Below are 22,310 nucleotides of genomic sequence, written 5' to 3'. Positions count from 1 at the left end.
TCTGCTTCCTGAATTAGCATTTTGTATATTCCCATTAGCTATTTTTAGTGAACTATGTATACGTATATGTTTAAATTTCTGTATATTTTACTTTGCTTTTGCTTAGCTTAAGATCTATAACTTAAATGATTAGACTTGTAATCAAGAAGAGAAAGGGCACATAATGATGTATAGGCTCTTGAGAGAATTGGCCTATAACTCTCAGGATTATTGGCAAAAAAACCCCACCCCCCCAAAAAAAAACCCCTCTTCCCAAATGGGATGTAGATTCTGTGGCAGTTGAAATGTGTATTATTAAACTCCTTGAGCAAACCAGAATGGCTCCCAGTGGAGAGCAAAGACATTCTAAGTATAGCCAAGACTAAATTCTCAGGTCTGGGTTTTCTCTACTCAATTCCCACTTGATTATCTCCTGTAATATTTAAACTTCATGCCATGCCATAATTATTTAATAAAAAGTAAATATAAAATGTATCTCAGTGGGGAATATGACCTTTTACCTTCATGTTGTTATACCAAAGGCAGACACAGATAAACAGAATCTGGATCAGTATAACAGTCTGTCTCATTTGATACTTTCATTCTTCTGGTGTCCAAGACTGTTATCCTGTAAGGTGCTGAGTATATTTTGGAAGATTCAGTAGGTGCCATCAGCATCTCTTGCAGTCAGGTGTTTTCAGTTGTGCTGATGTCACCAGTTAATTTTTTTTTTTTCCAAAAGAACCACAAATGGTACAAGAGGATAGAAGCAGCTGAATGAGGATAGTGCTAAAGGACTCACATACGTTACTTATTAAATGTGTCCTGGAATTCTTTGCAAGAATCTCATCAGGAATGTGTCATTTGAATTATAATGCACATTCTGAAGTATAAGGGAATTCTAAAAACCATACCTGTAACTGTATTAGTAACCACTAGTAATCCTGATGTATTAGAGGCAGTCAAAGCCTATGAGAATGCAGAATGCTACAGAACTGACTTTTGGTTTCTGTATTAATTTGGAGTTTGATTTTGAATAATCAGAAATTAGATTATTATTGCCACAATTTCATAGTAGAGAGTATTAAAGTGTCTGAAGTTTTATTAAATCATCAGCGATGCCAGTAGGGCTCTACCAGCTATTACTAACTGAGGATCTGGGTCAAAATATCTTGGTTTATCCACTAGAGATTAACATCATTACAGTGAAGTGGCTATGTATGCATAACAGCCACACACAAGTGAAGAAGTTAATGTGTCTAATGAATAGCTGTGCCCTAGTTTGTGACGGCAAAATGTTGGGGGGTGTGAAAGGTGTTTATTAGATGAGCAAATACGGTACTCTTGATTTCTGACTGTATAACGAACATAGTATAAGACCTGTTCTAATTTGCATCTCTACCATAACTTGCTGTATTACTGCCATGGCCAGTTTTGTCCAGAGTAAATATATTCATCCTTAAAGGAGTATTTTGTGACAATGTTTCCCTGCTGTATCTTTCAAATTACTCTCAGCCTTTGATAGATGGTGAGAAGTCAGCACTGGAAACTGGAGCAGTTTGAAGTGCAGAAGTCATGAGGGTTTTTTTGTTCCGTTATTGAGTAAGCCAGAGTCACTGGTGTAACCCTTTGGAATACTTTCAGTTAGAAGTTTTGCAGATAGCACGCAGCATTCACCTGAATTTTGTCATTTGCTTCAATGTATCTGCCTCTGGATGCATTTTCTGGAATACTGGCATAAAATGAGCGTGTAGGTTCAGTTCAGCCGTGCCCACCAGAATGAGCAGGCGTGGGGTGTGTGTGCACGTGTGTGTATACGCATGGGTGCACAGAATTCTTCCAAGGCTTCGCTGTAAGCAGAAAGATATCACTAATTCTTTATTTAACAAATGACAGACACGCTGAGGGACTGTCCAGGAGCACCATGCAGTTCATTACACAGATAACGGCAGAAACTTCTGTAAGAGTTGTACAAAGATATGTACTCATATAATATGGGGGGCTTGTTTGTGTTTTCCTTTCAGCTTTAAATGAACCTACCATAGATTACGGTTTCCAAAGACTGCAGAAGGTCATCCCAAGACATCCTGGTGACCCTGAAAGACTAGCTAAGGTAAAATACTTTAAAGCATTTCACTGAGCCCACTAAATGTGTTCTTTCACTTTTAACTCACAAAAGAGCCAAAATTGTATCTTAAATGACAATTACACCTGAACATAAGTTCACCAATTAGTTGCAGGTCCAAACAAGAACTTGATCATGTAGAACCCCCAGCTACCAGTAATTTTTAATCTGTTAGAGCTCAAACACTGGAAACTTCTTTTGCTGCTAAAATTAGAGTCCAATGCAGGTGTCTTCCCAGTTTGTATTCATGGTCTTTTGAATTTATCCATATTGGTAAATCTCTGAACCTAAATGATACATGATAGACATAAAAGATTTGTTGCAGAGGTCTAAACTTAAGGGAATCTTCTTGTGAAAAACACTTCAAGCTCAACTTTTTCTGTAGCAACAACAACTGCAGTATGCATGTGTTGAAACAACTCAGGATTTTATGTACCTGTACTACTGCACGCTGTGATGGTGCGGCACCTAGCACAATGAGAGAGGCATTAATGATTATATTCCTAGATTTTAGGGCAGTACCAAAAGTACATATGATTGCCTTTGCGTGATGAAAGACTATTTATTCAGCTAGCATGCTGTGTAATTTTTTTCCAACAACCAGAGGTAACATAAGATACTTACTAGTTAAGTGTTTTATTTCTTTGCTTACCCTTATTAAAAAAAATAAATGGACGTGGAGATTAATCAGATTTTTATGTGTCTATGCAAAAGAATGTATTGAAATTCAGTGGGCAACAGAATTCCTATTTAAATGGGTGTGTCTGTAAATTGTCTCCATTTTTGGAGCTGGTGAGTGTGAAGCAGCTTCAGGACTATGGAGAGCTCCAAGATGAGCACTGGGCGCCCGGCGCAGCCGGCACTGGGCGACGTTTCTATCGCGCGCGCGTCAACACTTCCCAAAGTGACTGATGTCCTGTCTACTTTGAGATACTGTAAGGGGTTAATTTTTTAGATAAATGGCAAACAACAGCTCTTTAAGGGACCCAGTTTTCAGAATGACCACACACAAGCACTAGTCACTTCAGAAAATACTTAGCCCATGGTTTTATTTGCATTGAAATCCTTTTCTGTTAAAAATCTCAATTTTATGCATCTGCTCATCCCCCAGGAAATGCTGCTGAAACGAGCTGCTGACCTAGTTGAAGCACTGTATGGAACGCCACATAACAACCAGGTCAGAATAACTACTCTCAACAGGGGAGTGGTATAGTTCAGGTTTAGTAATAAACACTAGAAATTTTCTCCAGGCACGTTTCTGAACTTGTCCCTTCCATTCTGCAGGACATCATTCTGAAACGCGCCGCAGACATCGCAGAAGCTCTCTACAGCGTACCAAGGAACCCCGCCCAGATCCCCGCGCTGTCCAGCTCTCCTGCTCACAGCAGTATGATGGGAATTAACTCCTACGGCAGCCAGTTAGGGGTCAGCATTTCAGAGTCAACACAGGGGAACAACCAAGGTAAGCACTGCAAGTAGTATAGTGTTAATTAAACAATGAAAAACTGAATCACAGTTGCTTCCACAGTAGTTTCTCAACTTCTCTACCTGCTCAGCTTATGAACAGAAAGATGGCTTTAAACTGCCAGCGTTAGAGATGGATGTGTGCTGCCGTTTTGTATGATACTATGTGTCTGCACCACGTTCCAGTCACCAGATTAGCTATGGCTGAAATAATTTTTGAGTATTTTTTTATACCAATTTAACCATGAATACTCTCCCAGCTCCCCTCAATATCTTTTTTTTTTTGTTATATTCTATTTTCATAAAAGACAAGGACAGCAACTGAAAAAAACCTCTCACAGTTAGAGAGGGGGAATTTTTTTTTTGTTTTAAGGCAGCTTCTTCAGTGTTAACTTTACCAACGTGCATGTGTTGTATGTATTACGTTTACTCCAGATATATGATTGATTGTTAGGAAAACGTGCCATAAAATGACATATTAACAGTAATATATCACAGGAGCAATACCAACTTTGGGCATTTCTTATTCTTGAATATTTTGGGTATTAGCACTTGATTCCAGTAATGTACAGCCTGTGGGTGACTGCAGGACTAGCTGTGTTTAACACTCTGAGGCAGTAAAACCATGTCATATGAAGTTAATATTACATATGCAATGTCAAAAGTCATAATGTGTAATTTTGCTAGTTTTTTTAATAAGGTCTTACCAGCCCTGAATTAGAACTTCATAATAAATAGGCAGAAATAACCTGACTTGATAAATGGCAACCACTTTTCAAGTAGCTATTGGATCACATCTTTCTAATGAAAGTTTTTCTGTGGAAAATCCTTTTGCAGCTGTAATAATAGCCTTGTACTTTAATGCTGATAGCTATAGTGTTCTTCAACTCTTTTTGGAGAAAAAAAGGGGCTAAATCTTGGTTCTCAAATATTTGTGATTTTTTTTAAAGACAAAAAATGGTTTTTACTTATCCAGTTTATTGTTTTGCCAAGTAGTGTATCTTCAAAGGCAAGCTGCAAACTATATATGGGTTATCATTTCCCCTTAGTAATGCACTTGCTTTACTTGTAATTCATCAATAATTTGAAAAGTATAACCTCCCCCTGAAATTGTAGAAAATTCCATGTATGTTATAAATTCTACCTCAGAAAAAGATGAGCACACCCTTTTTTTTCACAGGTCTTAGAACAAATTGCAACTTTTAATAAATCAAATCTGGTTAGGAAAATATACATCAGTTCACTTCAAAAAGTTCGTGTCCCAGATTGTTTTAAAACTTAATATTGCTTAACTTGAAAGCACGTATAAACCCCACTGAATTTAATGGTACTTGCTTAAATGTTTTAATTAATCTGGATTTAAATAATTTACTTAAGCAGGGAATATACAGGAGGAAGTTTGAAGCCAAATCAATTGACATGCTTTGAAATGTGCTTTTTTTAGGTTACATTCGTAACACAAGCAGCATCTCACCCCGAGGTTACTCATCCAGTTCCACACCTCAACAGTCCAACTACAGCACTTCCAGCAACAGTATGAACGGCTACAGCAACGTCCCCATGTCCAACCTGGGCGTCCCAGGCTCCCCCGGCTTCATCAACGGCTCTCCAACAGGATCCCCCTATGGACGTATGTGCTTGGCTGCTTTCATATTTGATTCTGTATTTGATTCTATATTTGATTTAATTTACCACATCAAAAAAAGGCAGGAAGTGGTGTCTGTCAAGAGAAGTTCTCAAGATTTAGGGAAGATTTTTGTAAAAGGTTCTGATTTATGTTCTAGTATTTTTTAGTATGAACTAGAAAATGTTCCCATTTTTCAAGAATAGAGGCATGTGGAATCCTACTTGTGTTTCCTTCAGTTTTTATCCTTATACCAGCTCCTAGGTGGCAAAGGCCACAATGAGAAATGAGGTACAATTTACAACTCTAGATGATGAGCAAGTAGCCATCACTTTTAGCATAGAGACTACTCCGAATCCTATCTAAAAGCCACTCTAAAATAATTTTTATGTGTATGACCTGTATTAAAAATAACTGGGAGCTGAATTCTGAATTAATTTCCTGTTAAACTATATTACCTTGTTAACCAGAAACAACAATGATGGAATTCAGTTCTAGAAGTCAGTATTACTACATTTGTAGTTACTAGTTTTACCATGAGCAGGTCACTCTTCCTTTCGTGCCTTGATTTCCCTCTGGCAAGAGTGTGTGTGTGTGTGTAATATATATATGAGAGGATGAACAGTTAAACACCTATTTACTTATTGACTTATTATTTAATTTTCTATCTACACTGTGGTTTACACAGGGCATAGCTCCCAGTAATGTCAGATCATGCCTTCCCAGAAAACACCTGGTATCCTGCAAAATACTATTTTATTTTATTTTACATTCACATCATCTGCATAAGGAAAAGTAAGGAAAGGACCGGGTCTGTAGTGTATTGTTATTCTGATTTCAAACTAATACTTCCATGAGACTTGGGGATTCACTTGAACCCACATGAAATATAGTTATTTGTTCCTTGTTTTGCTGAGCAATAGCTGATATTTTTCTGGAAAGAAAGCCATCAGTTGCCTAACAAGCTATGGGACATCTACTGGGACTTTTTCTTGCAAGATACTACTTTAAAAAGAAGCCAGTTTAGATTCAAATCTAAGCAACAGTTTAAAACATCCCCTCTCAACTCCAGCCAAGGAGATATTTGTTTTTAAAAAGCCGGGGAGGGCACAGGCATTACCAGCCTGCCCAATTTCCAACGCACAGACTGGACAGGCCATTACTGGACTGTTTGTTCATACTGACTCTCTCTCTCCCTTGATGACTTACCATTTTCTGATATCCTCACCCTTCATTTTAAAAGAATTAAGCACTTTCTTTTCTGAACTATTCAACAGAACTGCCTCTCTACCTTAGACTTGTTGTAAACAGCCAAGTCAGTGTGAGAACAAGACCATCTTTAACAACTAAAATGAGTGCTCAGCAGTAGACATTTTAAGCAGTTTTACCAAACTTCTATAATTGCATTTCTGATGAGGATTCACTTTTTTCTTTCGCAGTGATGTCTTCAAGTCCAACAGTTGGCTCCTCCAGCACTTCTTCCATCCTTCCATTCTCCTCTTCCGTCTTTCCTGCTGTCAAACAGAAGAGTGCCTTTGCTCCTGTCATCAGACCCCAAGGGTCTCCTTCTCCTGCCTGCTCTAGTGGCAACGGAAATGGGTTTAGAGGTAAGAAATGTCCAATTAATACTCAGCCTGCACATGTCAAGCACACTGCGTTAGTCTACGTAAATACAGCAATCATCTGAATACCATCACACTGATATTACAGGACTCAGTAGTGAAAATCTGACCCAATCCAACTGGATTAAAGCGATGCTCCAGGCTTTGTCTATTAGTTTTAAAACAACAGGGGACAGACACTCATTTGCACCAAGCAGGACCTGACCCACGCTGCATTTCAGTACCAGCTCTTTTGTGAGGAATGACTTCTCCTTAGGCTGCAGGGACTTGTAAAACAAACGTCTGCCCTGCAGAGTTAATACACAGCCCTGAACATAACAGCCAAGGTCTTGAAACCTGCTGCAAGGTTTAGGCTCATACCGGGAATTGAGCCCTCTAGGACATTTACAGCCTTTTTAAAGGTGATCTGCAAAACAAATGTGAGTATTAAGATAAGAATGGAAACCTGTACTAAATTCTTTCTTTTAACAGGCTGTGGGGGGGCATGCGGCACATAAATATGCTCCAAGTCTCCATAAAAAAAGCTTTTATAGGGCCTGAGAAGTCATCTGGCTCCTTCAGACTTCACTAGAGATACCACAGAAAACACAACTCTGGGAATTCAGCCATGCCAAGAGCCAGTGGTAATTCTAAAATGAGCCCCACAAACCGCACCTGCTGATCTGGGTGCGTTATAAATCCTTAGCTAGGCCACAGGGACTTACATCAACTGTGATTATTTTATATAATAAGGAAATTCTAAGTGTGCTGAACAAAAACAATTACATTTTTAAAAGCTAATTTATAGAATTCTGCTCTATATCTGAAACAGCTTCTTCCCCTGCCCCAATTACATGAAACTCTGTGCCTCTCTAAGATCATCTTCTCCCCAGTAATGAAACACATTGATCCACCCATGTAAATGCACAGATATCATGTTGACAGGGAATATAATTTCTTTTCCACTCTGTTTAAAGAATATTATTTTTAAACTATAAGTATAGAAAGTTTTGTTGAGCAAAAGTTGTAGCTGTTTATCTAAACCCCTTTAGAAATGGGTTTATCTTTGTTAATGTTTTGTATGATCATGGTGTCTAAAGAGTCATCATCATCATCATCATCATCATCATCACTACCTGGTCTGCAGTTAACCTTTTGCCTTTTTTTTTGGGGGGGAGAGGAGGGAGGGGGTGTTCTTTCTCTCAGCTAATGGAGGGATGTATTGATTTCACTGCATTTTTATAACAAATGAGAGGGTTTAGCTGTTTTAAGGAACTGTTCCAAGGTAATGTAATTTTAAACTGATTTAGTTAAACATTTAACTAGGAAGGCCTATCGACTTAAGAATAGTTTGCTTGTTCAGCTTAAGCCAGTTGGACAGTGCTATAATCTAAAGACAAATCAGTGCATTCAGAATAGATTTAAGTCTGCTTTAAAGTTAAACTTGTCCAACTGAGAAGGCCTAATTGTTAAGAAGTTACCTAAGCCCGTGCTAACCACAAATCAGTTCAGCAAGAAAATCACTCAGATTGTTTCTGGGAGACAGAATAAGGACAGAGTAAAAAACCACTAACTTTTTAGTTAAGTTAATACTTTTCCTTGACCCATCATGTTTGTCCCATCTGCTTAGCAAGAGTTTAATCTCTTTTTTAACCCTTTTGTAAATAGGTAAAGTATTAGAGACCATTTGGTGCCATTTAGTGTTTACAACATATTTTATCCAATCTATAAATTAGTAATCAATAAGAGATGCTAAAAGTGGAACTTTTAAGTATAACATAAAATCTCAAAGCTAAAAAGCCAGTCCTCACATCCCTGCAGTCCACCTTGAGGCATTCAGGATTAATCTTTCAGTTAATGTTATGATTATTTACTGAAATAGCTTATGCATACAGTGATGCAGAGACTGGGGCATATTATTAGGCATATCCCTTTCTTTGTGGGAGATCCCCTCATACATCAACACCCTGGTACATATAGTAATATGCTACAACTGTTATTAAGTAAGTTTTCAGCAGACACAGTACCCAGTACAACGGGACTCGTCAGTCAGACTGCAACAACAAGCAACAGCAGCTGTGACTCACAGCAAAGGTAGTGGTTGCTTTGCAGAGTCGAACACGTCTGCCCCAGGTTTGTTATGCCAGGTCTTTGCAACTATTTCAGCCATAGATGCCAATTCTTCTTTCCAACTGAAATATTTAAATTGATGCAAGCTGGGGAGCACATGCTTTGGAAAGGATCCAGATACACACAGCCTGATATCCAAATTAACGTTCCCACAGTGTTGACAGACAGATGTGGCCAGAAAGTCAACAGGAGGGTCCCAAAGAGGCTTCTTGAATGGACTTACTGTGCTGCAGCAATGGGAGATTGTTAATCTCCTCTGCTGTGCCATCGCCCCCTACTATAAAACTACAAATAGATTTACTGGTAATGTAATTTATTTATTCAGTTATTTATCAAACTTAGACATCAGTAAACACTGATGGAGATAGAATAGCAAAAGCACTGACCAAGCAGTAAGTATATGCAGGCTCCTTCCCAAAGCACATCAGGCAAGTGTTTTGACTTTACCTCTCAATTTCCCCCCCGATAATATGGAGAAAACAACTCCCCAGCGGGGATTTTTTTGATCTTTAATGTAATGTTTGCAATGTATTTGGGCTGCATCTTTTGTTCAGAGGCAAAAGTTTCCTGGTGATACAGTCTCCACCCTACTTACTGCTTCCTGTTGCAATGAGAATATTAGAAATACTTCCAGCAGCTCAGGGCATGCCACTCTACTTACAAGCAGCAATGACAATCTAGAATATAGCTTCCACACATGGTCACCACAGCAGTGTTTGAGCCTGGATTAAAACTAGTCTAGGAGTTGTACAAACAGGAGGAGCTGTACCAGCTTCATCCTCAGATTAGCACTCCCATTATTCCAGGCAGTTTACAGTACTACTGGAAATTTTTTTCCAAAAATGTAATTTGGGAGCAAAGTCTTAGTGATGCTTAAAAGCTGCTGGAGAGAGTAGGACAGCTGGTAGCAAATATATTGTAACTCAGAAGTATTAGCTAAGCATGAAACTTGTGTATCTACTGGCTTTCAGCTTTGGGCTGCACAACATGGCCAAGACATGTGGAATACCCTCAGATAACCCCCCGTGCCATGTGTTCCTGCTTACCTCTTTCACCTGCCATCTGCTATACATTCTTACAGTGTAACAGGACATGATAGGGAGAGAACAAGCAGCAATCCATACTGGACACACTCACTTCTATATACTCTCCAAATTAAGAGCAGGTGATCTTGATCAGAACAGTTGTGTGCTCCCTTCTTGTCATATGTCAAGGCAGTTTAAAAAAGGCACTGGGAAGATATAATGTGACGTGATGCAACACGGCATGATAAGTACACAAATGCCTAATCATCTCATCTCAGATGGAAGGCAGCTGATGGGAAAAGCAAGCAAATTGGAAACTGCTGGAACAGCATGGACCGCTGAGTGCCCAGATTACCTTTGGCCAGCTCAGCACATCTCAACGTGAAAATGCAAGCTCAGTTACAAGGAATAGCAGGCGAGCCCCAGAAGGTCAGATGTTCCATTAACCATCAGGATCCTAGCCAAGCCAAAAGGTACTGAAGGCTGATACCCTTAGGAACAGCCTCAATTTAGCAAAGGGGACATCTGCTCTATTCCCTAAAGAAACACAGGTATTGGAGCTGAACACCCTCATTATTATATCTTGTCTTGAAAAGTTAGGAGTGTCAACAGCCCTGGGGAGTCCAGGCCCCTTGCATTAAAGGGCTGTGCAAACAGGTAATGAGGAAGGTAGTTGCTCTGACAAGTTTGGAAGGGGTGGGATTCAGATGAAAGGGCTGGCTCCCATTTCCAAAGCAATGGTTCCTGACCGTTACCAGTCCAGGGCCTGACCTGCTCTTCCATGTCGAAGCCAAGCTCCAGTCAACACTTATGACGCAGCATTTTAAAATAACTCTTAACAGAGATTCTAAGCAGGTAAAACTGTGCCATTTCCCTGATTCCAGAGCCTAGACAGTGATTTAAGTATGCCAGAGGCTGCAAATGATACATACTTGGTGTCAATATATATGAAAAATATGTATCTGTCATCTGATTAAATTTGATATATTGGAAGGATCAAGTGCATTTTTCTCCCCAGTCATTGGCAGAGATGTAACCAGCACAGACTGCTTCAAAATAAAGAAAACCTTAAGAGATATTTAAAACTTCTTGCTAACACTTAACTAAACAAAAATATCTCCTGTTACTATTAATTACCTACTTATCTTTCATTTGATGGGATGTTAATTTTAGTAGCTTATCATATGTCACAGCCTTATTTGGGCTAGACAAGAGCTCCATTTTTAATGGGAGAAAACAAAAATCTGCCTTTTTTAATGGAAGAAAATATTCAAGACTGTTAGGTGTCACACACAAAAAAAGAGGATATTGGGTAAGATTCAATACTGATTTCGCCTTTGCAGGTAAAAACTCAGCCACTTTCTAGTATAATTGGAAAAATATATAACTGCAGAGTGGCTATACATTCCTGTGCTCTTTAAATGAAACTAATGCATGTATGATTTTGCAAACATATTTTTATTTTAAGGGTGCTCCTAATTAACTTGAACTAAATCAAAATAATTGTTCAGGCAGCCATTTGTGCATATACAGCTTAGCACCACGGTGAGATAGTAACTACATCAACGTAACTCAATAGATGAGGTCAAGTTAACTGTCTCTTAGTTATCAGAGGCTCTGTGTAGATTCTTTAAAAACATGTTACATAAAACATGGTTTAACCTGCTTATCATCTAAAAGAGACAAAACCACTGCTTATTTATAAATATCTTACCTGTCTGTGGTTGGTTAGATGGTCATGATGGATGAATGAAAATCTTCCACCCAAATACAGATGGATTTCTGGGGAAAAAAAAAAAAAAAAAGTGTTAATTTCCCATGGAGGAAAAAATAAAAAGAAATTCTTTGGGAAAAACTTGCAGCTTTTGGCTGCTTTTTAGTGTCTTAGTGGGAACCATCCTTCACAGGCTGTAATTTAGTTCACTTACACTCTAGTATAAAGGATGATGGTGCCCTTCAGCCAAGCCACTGGTGTTTTCTGCTAAATGAAGCCAGCTGCGTTCTCCTCTGAAAGTCTTGGGTTTTCTCTATCATTTTCAGTTGATCAGTTATTAAATAATAAATGACAGCTAATAAATGGGTGTGTTGTTTTACAAACTTCTCTGTAGTCTTAATATTGAAAGTAAAACTGCACATTTTCTAGTGGCAGCCGTGCTGGGAGACAAGAGCTATCACTGAGGTGACGTCTGCAGGTAGAAGTTGCCCCTTTCCTTACGCCAGGTTCCACAGAAGGTCGCTCTGCTCCCAGCAGCTCGCTGGCTTGTGCTGTGCAAACCTACCTTTATATCCAGGACAGCTCACGCTCAGAGATGTTCCTGGCATTGCAGGGCAGCAACGTTCGTTTAAGATGCTCAGAGTAGCACCCTTGGAGCACTTCGTTCGCCTCGTCAAAGGGCTGTAGAACTGTAAGGCTGGAGCTTGCTGGAAACTTAGTGGCAAAAGAGGAAAACTAAATGTGAGAGCAAGACTTTTTACATGACAACGATTGAAAATGCTCAACACTCATCTTCTCTAGAAAGCAGTTTTTAAACCAGGTCATAATTTAGACACCAACAAAGCACCTGAGATACCTGAAGAACCAGATCAGTGTGTGCACACGCATGTGTACGTTTATAAGCCCCTTCCCAGTCCTTGCCAAATGGCTGTTTGAATTGCACCGAGCTCTTTTCCACTACAAAGACAGCGTTTGCAGGGGCTACTTGTACACACTAGGCTTATGATCATTATTAATTACACCCATTAAAGGTGCCTATCACCGTAGCATCTGGGTACTATCCATGTTTGATTATTTATTTATAAAAAAATTCTCCAACCTTGTGACAATTTTAATCAAGTGTTTCAGCTGATAATTGCAAGCTGTCAAGGTTAATACAATAAGGCTCATCTCTAATTCTTTTTCCATTTCCCTCCAAGAAAAAAAAAAGACCCTCTGGGATAATGACTGTGGTTTCTATATTCCCAACTCATCAGGGAGTGTCCTGCATTGAACTACCTTTATTGAAAAGTTACATCGATTCAATATATAGTAATACAGGCAAAAATAATTACAGCTTTGCTAGCAGTGTAAGACCTTAATCCAAACCTCACAAACATTCAATAAAAAGCGATACAGGCTGGGAATAGGCTTTTGACAGTGCAGCCCCAAAGGGGAGTGGAGGTGGGGTGGAAACGGACAGATGAGGGTATGTAAAAAGAGAGAGAAGCACAGAGCAAAGCCGTTCAGATGAGCTGTGGAAGAACAGGCGAGGATGCCAGCCAATATTCCTCAGCCCACTTGTTCTTTGTTGCAGGAGGAAGTGAAGCTGCAGCATTAGGATGAAATGCCAGTGAAACAATTAGGCTTTGCTTGTCCTTTCTATGTTATATTATAGTTTTACCTGAATTTGTCCACTGGCAGGTTCCATCGTAACAACTTCTGAGGAGTAGCTCTGCTCTGGAGCACTTAACCTGGAATGACAAAAGAGACGTGGGCTGGGGGAGCAAAAGTAAGGAGAGGAAAGCACGGACTTGCTACTAGGAAAGGAAGGGAGGCAAAAGAGGGATCACCAGAACCCCAGGGGTAATAACATACCACTCCTGATTGCAGATGGCAGGTTTGCTGTTGCCATCACCAGTTGGAGTCCAGGACTGCTGGATAACTTACTTAATATCTTTAATTATACAGTAAAAATGTACTTCCCCTTCAATTTAAGGAGCTTTCCAAAATGCTGCATCTACAAGTATTCTTACAAAATTTTTTAAGAGACATGGCAGAAGCTCAGGCTTGGTATTTCCTTTGTTCTGCTGGCATAAGTCTTCCTTGATTAGAAAAATGAAAATAATGTTGGTAACAGTAGTATCAGAAAAAAGCATTTATGCCGATATGGCCTATACCCCTTGGGAGCAGAGTTTAAACTACACTGGCAAGAGACCCTGCATGTCTCAAACTAAACCACACTAGCTGTATCCCAGGGTCTGCTGCCTCTGTACAGACAATCTAAACAGCCACAGACAGAGTCTGGCTCTGGCTGTGCCACAAGAAAAGATTACCACAGGTACGGACCGGCCGGGCACCGCGGGGTAAGTGCTCCTTCATTTGCTTCAGGCAAAAGACGCAGCCAGATCACCTTAGACAAACAGTTTAAATTCTTGGAGCTAACCTGGGTGATTTTGCCTGAAGCAGACTAGGAAGCGCTCCCGCAGATCTCCGTTGGGATGCCTGCGGATGGCGGCGAGCAGCCGAGGGCACCACCCCTTCTGCCAGCCCAGCAGAAGCTAGAGGAGGGCTTCAGTCCAAGCCTTACCTCGAGTTTTCTTTTCTAGAGGACAGAAAGGCTGGCATGTGGTTCATACAAGGGAGGAGGCTCTCCAGTGGCAGGCGGGGTCACTGCCGTTAGGATCATTTGTTGGTTTTGGGGGTGAGGAGAAGGGAAGGAGCAGCTGCCTCAGTGTGACCAGAAAATCTCTCTTCTGCTAATGGATGCCCCTGCCCCCTCCCACAACAGGCATACAAATATTTACCTACTTTATTCAGGGTTATGTAAATTGCCTGTTTGAAAATCTCTTTGACAAATAATAGCAAATTCCTAAGCAATTAAAAAAGCAGGCACTGGATTTCAGACTGTTTGGTTTCACTTTCTCTTTCAGCTATCTGCCAAAATTGGCAGGGACTTCTAGCCCTAGTCAGTTACAAAATATGAAAATATTTATTTTCCTATTGTATTAAATCATAGACCATATCCACAGTTGTTTAAAATCAACACAGCTCCAATAAAAGAGTCGTGTTAGCTGAGGATCTTGCCCTAAGCAGTTTTTTAAACACTATGAACATAAGGGTGAAATTCATTCTCAGAGGACAGGGCTTTAAACACATGAATAATCCCACCAATTTCAGTGAACATAAATCCTTGCAGGATTAGGACCTTGCACTGCACTGAGGCCCCTTTGAAAATATGACTCACTCATTTGTTATATAAATACGTATAAACTTAACTTACCCCTCAAAACCTTGGGGAACAGCACCAGTTCCAGGCAGCTTCAAATGTTGCTGTTGTCAGTTATGAAGAATACAGCTGCAATTAAAGGCAGGGAGAGTGACTAATAAATAATTTACATAAGCCCAGTGTTCTGGGAATGTGCCAGGTAAGACTACAGTGATTCAGACATACAGGGTAAACCAAGCGAGGAAGAGAGGCTGGTCCCTTCTTTCCACTGACACCAAATTAACAAAGCCTGGCTCTGGGCATTGGGCTCTGGCTAGTCCTGTCAGTGGTCCATGGGCAAATCCCCATTTGCTTTCACATCCTTCCCCACACACAACGTAACCCTTCTGCAAGCAGATGGGCAGGCTGAGGGGGAAGGGGAAGGCCCTGCTGGGTTCTGGGTTTCAAGAATGATTTTGCATGTTCAACTTGAGAAAAGTCTGAATTTCTTGGGACAGTTCTGAGCAATGTCCACCTCCAAGGCCATCTCTCAGGAGATAAGCACCCAAAAATGGTTAGGCATTTCTGAAAATTCATGTACTGAGACTTGAATTAATCCTCTCTCTCCTTTAGCCATTTAAGAACCACAATGGGCCTTGGCTTTTGGGGAGTTTACTACGAAATAGCACATTGTCCGTGAGCTGTGGTCAGTGTCAGTCTCACCACCTCAGTTCTCACTAAAGCATAAAAGCATTAAAAGAACCCGAAGGTCTGGTTTAACCTGCACATAAGGCCACTGCCACAACACACGACCGCACACAGAAGGGTGAAGGGCTCAAATATATTTTGTTCCATAAAACTTTGCCAGAATTTCATCTTTGTCACTTTTCTTTTTCAGCCATGACTGGTCTTGTCGTTCCCCCGATGTAAGGCAGAGGCAGCTTTGCTCCTCTCCCTCTTCCCTTTTTTCCTCTTTTTTTTCATTTTTCTTTTACAGCACAAAACTACTTATTGTGATGGACCACTAAAAAGAAAAAAATAGCACTACAAGCTCTTTTTTGGGGGAAAGCCAGGCCCAGGAAAAAAAAAAAAAGGAACATTTTTTATGGATTGGACAAGATAGAAGTCTGCATCTTTTACCTGTTTCATATTTCTGACACAACCACGTCAACTCCTAAAACATTGTGAACGAAGAATCAGCCAAGAGCCAGGATGAACAACAGTTGGCAGAACGGAATCAGGAATGCAAAGTCTTTCTTGAAAGACATGAAACCTTCCTAAGATTTGTAAAATATTAAAAGGAGAAAGAAATTGGCAAAATGATTCAAGCTTGATATTTTGGATACAATTTGTTTTACTTTGTAGGGGAAAAAAGTTGAAGTTTCTATTTTCTATGGAACCTTTCAGATATCGATTTAGTTTATGCAGAAAAAAATTCAACAAAACAGGGTACCAGCATGAGAGAATTTCTAGGACAAACTGACATGAATGATGGAACTTTGGTGTATGTGTGTATTTGCTTATAGTTTAACCTCTTTAAAAAATGTAAGATGTTTTACAATTATTTAAATAAATAAACTTGTAACTTATTGTATGTAGAGGTAGAAATTAAACCCTTTTTTGGATTTTTTCCTCCAGTTGTACAATGAAGAAAAATGATGCAAAAATGTAGTGATAAGTTTGAGATATATTATTACTGCTGCAATTGCTCCTCACCTCTTCCCCCTCACTGAATTCACGTGCAAGGATGTATAGGACTCTCTCTGATTAACAAAACCATCAGAAACTTTTACATACATTGTGGTACACAGGTCCATGGGTGAATTTTCATCCTCCTCATCTTTCCCCCCACCATTTTTTGTTTCAATTAAAATATTCAGGTACTAAGATTAACTGGTAAGTTCCACAGACCCTGCTGGCAAATGAGGGGGGGCACTTCGGCATTTGAAGGAATCAGTTTTCCTGAGGTACTGAGTTGATTTTATAGATTCAATGTATGAATTAGGAGGGAAAGGGTTCGCTGACATACTGTTTTTCCATGTAGTTAGAACACCTTAAGTTCAGTTATACTTCATAGTAAGGGTGCATTTATAAAGGGTAAATATGTATTTGAATAATTTATGCACTTTTATCCTGAGTCATTAAAAATGGTAAGGATTTTCCATTTATATATTGAAGTTCATAGAAGTAATCAATTGCTTTGAATTTTTCTGCATTTTAGCGTAAAAAAAGTTTAGTTCTCCCTTCTATCTCCTCTCCTGAAATTGGAAGGTGAGAACAAGTCTGATTAAAAAAATCACTAGTTACCTGACTGAACCAGGGACCACTCAAAAGAATTTGATTGTTGGAAAGCCATTTTTTGAGGAAAAAAAAATCAGCTACACTGCTTACACCCCACTAAAGTACACACCATTCATAGCTGCAGGAATAGTTGTTCCTATGATAACATCTTCTGTTAACTAAACCCTTAATCTATGGCCCCTCAAACTGTACTTGTCCATTTGCCCAGTAGTTTTATCGACTGGTAAGTAAAATCGTGCTCTTGGTGATCCCTATAGATGGTAGGAGATGTTCCAGTTCAGTACTGGACTCCGGATGGTGAACAACTGTGACAGCTCGCAGGGCTGAGGTACTTTGGAGCTCATCTGGAGCTATGGTGGAGCTCGTTTGGATTAGTAATGGACTAGAAAGCCTCTGTCTAGAGCCAAGGGTCAAATCCAGCTGCAACGATTCGTGACTAAGAGGCTTGGTGGTGTGTGTGGTTCATGACTTGATAGACCGTCACCTGACGGACAGGCTTTTGGCACAGGACGGCATTTTGCAAACGTGTAAAATCCTTCCCTTCATGGCCCCGTGCAGGAGAGCTGCCTGCCTGTGACCCTGCTTCTGGCGCAGACGGCTCGACAGCAGGTCCTCCCTGACGCTCAGCTTTCATAGTGTAGTGTACAGTCCAGCTAATGAGAGAAATGTATTTAATATGCCTGAAGATTTACAGGATGTGTCTCCTAACCAGAACACAGCACAGCAGAGAAGCCAGGGGACTGGAAAGACAGTGGAACTGGGCTACTCCCGTCCTTCCTAGAGATGATACAGTTGGGGAGCAGCTCTGCACCCCTGACTGCTGTGGGGGTTCAGCAGGGGCTTCACTAGGTGCCTTTTCAATGCTATTGAATTCGGTTTTTAAAAGGTGGAGGGGGTTTACTGTCTTCTAAAAGTCAAGGCCAAATTTATCATAATGGCAATTAGAAGCAACTTTAAAAAGAGATTTGGTGGGAATAATGTGTTTTTAAGAAGCATGAATATAGCGAGTCAGTCTTACAGTCAGGCTACTGAAAGTGGCTGCATTCCAGAAAAGATGAAATAAAATAACTCACCGTTAATTATGGTTGCAAGTTCATTGACACTGCCGGTGCTTTGCGGGCCCTTCATGCCGTCAAGGAAGTAGCAATCACTGGAGGTCAGTGAGGCAACCAACCTCGAAGCCAAGTGACCTCTGAAATAGGAAAGAATCACAGGTGTTAAGAACTCTGAGCCGTAGCCGTGCACTGTGGTACGGTCACACAACAGCCCATGCTCTCTAACCTGGTCGTTGTTACTCAGAACAAAAAAAACCCACCACAACAACAAGTGTTTCATACGTTCATAAGTACCACTGTCCCACCAAGGCTAAGGGTGGGAGGTCCAAAGCCATGTTTGGAATCCTGCCTGCATACACGGAAAAAAACAGATTGAGGATTATTAGAGTTGGGATTAAAACTTCCATAAATTTCAGTGAATACTACGTTGAGTCCTAGATTTCAAAAGAACATCTTGATGGACCAGGCTCATTTCTGATATATCATCTCCCTTTCCCCATTCTGACCTACTAAAAAAACCCCAAACAGCTCCAAAACATAAAGATGTTGAAGATTTTTTTTTCCCCCTGCCCTTTTCTGTACAGGCTACCTGTAAAATTTTGTCATCTCTGCTTAGACTCAAACCTCTATGCCCAGCAAATATTCCAGCTAGACAGGAATTTCTAGACCCCCTGCTGAAGAGCAGCAGCTCGTTACCTTACCTCCTCTCGCATTTGTTAACAAATAAAAAAATCTCAGTCAGAAAGGTTTCCAATTGCAAAAATTGAGACATTTCATGGAAAAATCTATTCTGTTAATTGTCCACCCTTCTTTATTATTATTGCTTAATCAGCATAGGCACATAAAGAAGATCACTGAAGTCTTCAGGGAAAAAAATGACAGGCTGGCTAAAAAAAGGGAAGGTTCTGAAACGCTCAACATTCCTTTCACACCTCTGGTATTTTTATTAGCCCCGTCCAGTTGCTCAAGTGGGAGAGCCATGAGTCCAACTGGAAAAGAAAAAGAAAACCTCCCCAGAAAGCTACTTCAAGTGCTTATAGGAAGAGAAACAAGTGTAGCTGCCTGTGCTGATGTAAACATGGGAAATGACTTTTTTCTGGTTTGATTTGAGCCAAACAAATGAAAAAAATTAAAGCTAGGAATGGTTTAGAACATGGATTTTGCTCCTGCATGGAAACCATCGTACTCAAGATGAGTGTAGAACTTACTGGTAGCTTTACAAAGAAAAATGTGTGTAAATAAATACAATCAGAAATCCCTGACCATGAAAGGAGGACTTTGGCAGTGGCAAAACACCCAACAAAAAAGTAATGTAAAAATTTATGTGTAAGGATATTTTCAATGTAATAAGCAAATCTGTCCTCTTTTAGTTATTGCTGTTTCATATTCCCCGACAGCTTTCCTTTTTGCCACTAGAAAGATGAAAGTGTTGCAATAGGTAACTACAAATTTTATCATAACTTGGAAAGAGTATGTTTTATTTCATTATTTATCTTGGTATAGCATCTTACTCTCCCTGTTTCTTTGCACACTTCCAATATGCATGGTTTTTAAAGACCGTTCTCTCCCTTCTGTAAATTAAGGCCTCATTTCTCCCTACTGTATAATTTTGGGGTTTGTTTGGGTTCGGCTGGTCGCTTTTTTGGGTTTTTGCTTTGTCAGTTATATACGGTATGAAGTCGCTATGCACAGAGCTTTTGTAAAGATAGCTTTTTGGTTTACTGTTTTTAATGGTCCTACTTATGGAAGAATATCTTGTTTGTAAAATGAATATGTCTACTTCAGTTTTAAACTTTAAATTATCCTAACAAAAAAATAAAATTTTTGTACTGTAAACAAGGAGGGGAATTATCTTAATTTCAGAGTATTCAGTATGCTTTATTCTGTATTACCTTTCTGGGTCACTCAAGGTACTGTTACAGCAATAACACTTTAGAAAACGGGGAATTACACGCTGTGTGACAGGTTTTCAAGTCAAGCCTTTGTGCTTGTCTGTGAGATGCCCACCCACAATTCGGTAGAGCCAGATGGAGATTACACCAGTCACATAAGAAGAGAGCAATGGTCTCTTCTGACCACTCCCTTATTACAGGTGAGGAACAAAGTGGACACCAAATTTGTGAGAGTGCAGTCCTCTTTGGGGGAGGAGAGGAGATGGTAGGAGAGCTGGAGCTTCCTTTTTGGAAACCTTCCCCTTTTTGTTAATCGTGTACAATTGGTCAAAGCACAAAATCAAAACCAGATCTCAGACTGATACTGGCCTTTTCTTGGACTCTGCTGAACTGAAGTTGGGGTTGTGCCTTGGTCCTGTCTATGCACAACTCTGAGCAAACAACGACGCTTATGCTGCAGAGATGAGTCACGTTGGCTCCTAAGAAAAAAAGCCTGAAGTATCTCTACTTCCTCTCGCAGCAGAGCACACGCTTTAGTCACTGGGACACACAAATATGCAGAGCTCCAGTGCTCTGAGCAGCAAAGGAGCCCAAGCGCGGAGGCCTTGCTCCACGTGCACGTGCCCAGGTCAGGCACATGTCAGATGGGGAATTTCTGTTCCCTTTGCAAGAGCATTGACCAAAAAGGTAAATTAGCTTTATTTTATCAGAAAAACAAACCCAACAGAGTGCTAAAAAGCGTACTGGAAACTGGTAATTGACTATCTAAACCCGGAATATTCCATTTTCTTGTGTGAAAATCACTGGAAAGGTTCAAACAAATTAAAATTTTCTTGGATAATGAAAGCCACTTTCACTGACATTTTTTTGACTAACAGAAGACAGAATATGAGTCAGTGGTTAAACTACTGCCAGATGTCAGTGAAAGCATCTGAAAATATTAGGCACTATCAACCAAAAGCTGTGAAGAAAACAGGTTTTTTTGGTAACCTGCTTCAATTATTCATTCAGGGATAACATGCAATTAGGAGATGACCTTCTTCCCAACAGTGAAACCCGAGTTGTCCACTGTCCTAGTGAAATATCCTTCATCTCATCTTGAACAGAGCCCCATTCTACTTAAAATCTGATTCAGTTTTATTTTGCCCCAAGAAGTCCCAGCAGTGTATTAAGTGACGATTGTAGTGATAAAACCAAGAGTTACTTTGAAAGAGATTCTTAGTCATTAACAGTGACCTACTGTTACAGTCAAGTGAGGAAGTTTATTATGCAGATGAAAGCCTGGAGATCTGCTGTGTTCCACTACTGATTTGTTACCTCTTCTAAAGACTTGATGATGTACAAATACAGCATGTGCCCGTGACACGTTACCGCTCACGTGGTTATTTCAGAAAAAAATATTAACTCCTAAATTAAAAAACCACAAACAACTGCCTCCAGCCACAAGTAGCTTCAATGGTATCATCAAAGACTATCTGTACCAAAAGGGAATCTCTATCAACAAACCAAATCTCTACTAAGAAAACCAAAAAGGGAATCTCTATTAACAATCCTCATCTCCAGGATCAGCTCCATTGTCACACTGACCCTACCTCATTATCAGTCTTGCTCAATTCTTAAAAGCCAGAGTGAAAAGATTTTTCTTGGCCCAGTTAAGACCAGTAATAAAGGCCAGAAATCTGCAACCTTCTGAAACCCCGAATTCACCAAATTTTACTCAAGGATCAAATTGTTGGTCCTTCCTTTAAGATTGCTGCCATGCTCTGCAAAGAATGTAATGACATTTGTCACATCAAGCACAGAAAGCGGTCCTTTTCCCGAGGTAAGGTGCTTGGATAGCCGTGAACTTGTACAGCACCACCACCACTGAAGGAACGTTTCTCTTAATAGTAGTGATGAACAGTGAGCGCCCAGTTAGTTGTCGCCCAGGGAGCAGGCGACCACAGCCGGGCACGGTCGCGTTGCCATCTACACGATGCCCTGGTTACGAAAGGCCTTCTAGAACAGCAGACTCTCTCCCACCCCTTTTTTCCTTCAGAGGTCTTTTCTAGATGGCTGTTTTGTAAGAACTTGAATTTCACTTTAATAAATGGTGAAACAATAGCCACTCATTCAGCCACTTACACAGGGCAGCGAGGGAATTGCCAGACCAGTTAAAATATTTATCTCGGTGACAACACACAGCTGTTGAGGTGCAAAGAGCTGAAGCTTTA

The 22,310-nt window shown here is 40.1% G+C and overlaps 1 protein-coding gene across 1 annotated transcript in view; it reads left to right on the top strand.

Annotated features, from left to right (window-relative positions):
- Positions 1-16,941, top strand: part of EBF2 (EBF transcription factor 2) — a 134,747-nt gene extending 117,806 nt beyond the window's left edge. Inside the window, exons 11-16 of the mRNA XM_068421621.1 lie at positions 2,004-2,092; positions 3,216-3,281; positions 3,389-3,566; positions 5,013-5,198; positions 6,632-6,799; positions 15,748-16,941. Of these exons, the coding sequence (XP_068277722.1) occupies positions 2,004-2,092; positions 3,216-3,281; positions 3,389-3,566; positions 5,013-5,198; positions 6,632-6,799; positions 15,748-15,779 (719 nt within the window). The 3' untranslated portion in view covers positions 15,780-16,941. The remainder of the gene's footprint in view (positions 1-2,003; positions 2,093-3,215; positions 3,282-3,388; positions 3,567-5,012; positions 5,199-6,631; positions 6,800-15,747) is intronic.
- Positions 16,942-22,310: the final 5,369 nt, after the last annotated feature.

This window comes from Nyctibius grandis, chromosome 33 (assembly GCF_013368605.1).
Source record: "Nyctibius grandis isolate bNycGra1 chromosome 33, bNycGra1.pri, whole genome shotgun sequence".
In the NCBI taxonomy this organism is placed as follows: domain Eukaryota; kingdom Metazoa; phylum Chordata; class Aves; order Nyctibiiformes; family Nyctibiidae; genus Nyctibius; species Nyctibius grandis.
The sequence above is the reverse complement of the archived record's forward strand: the minus strand, read 5'-3'. Positions and strand labels throughout refer to the sequence as shown.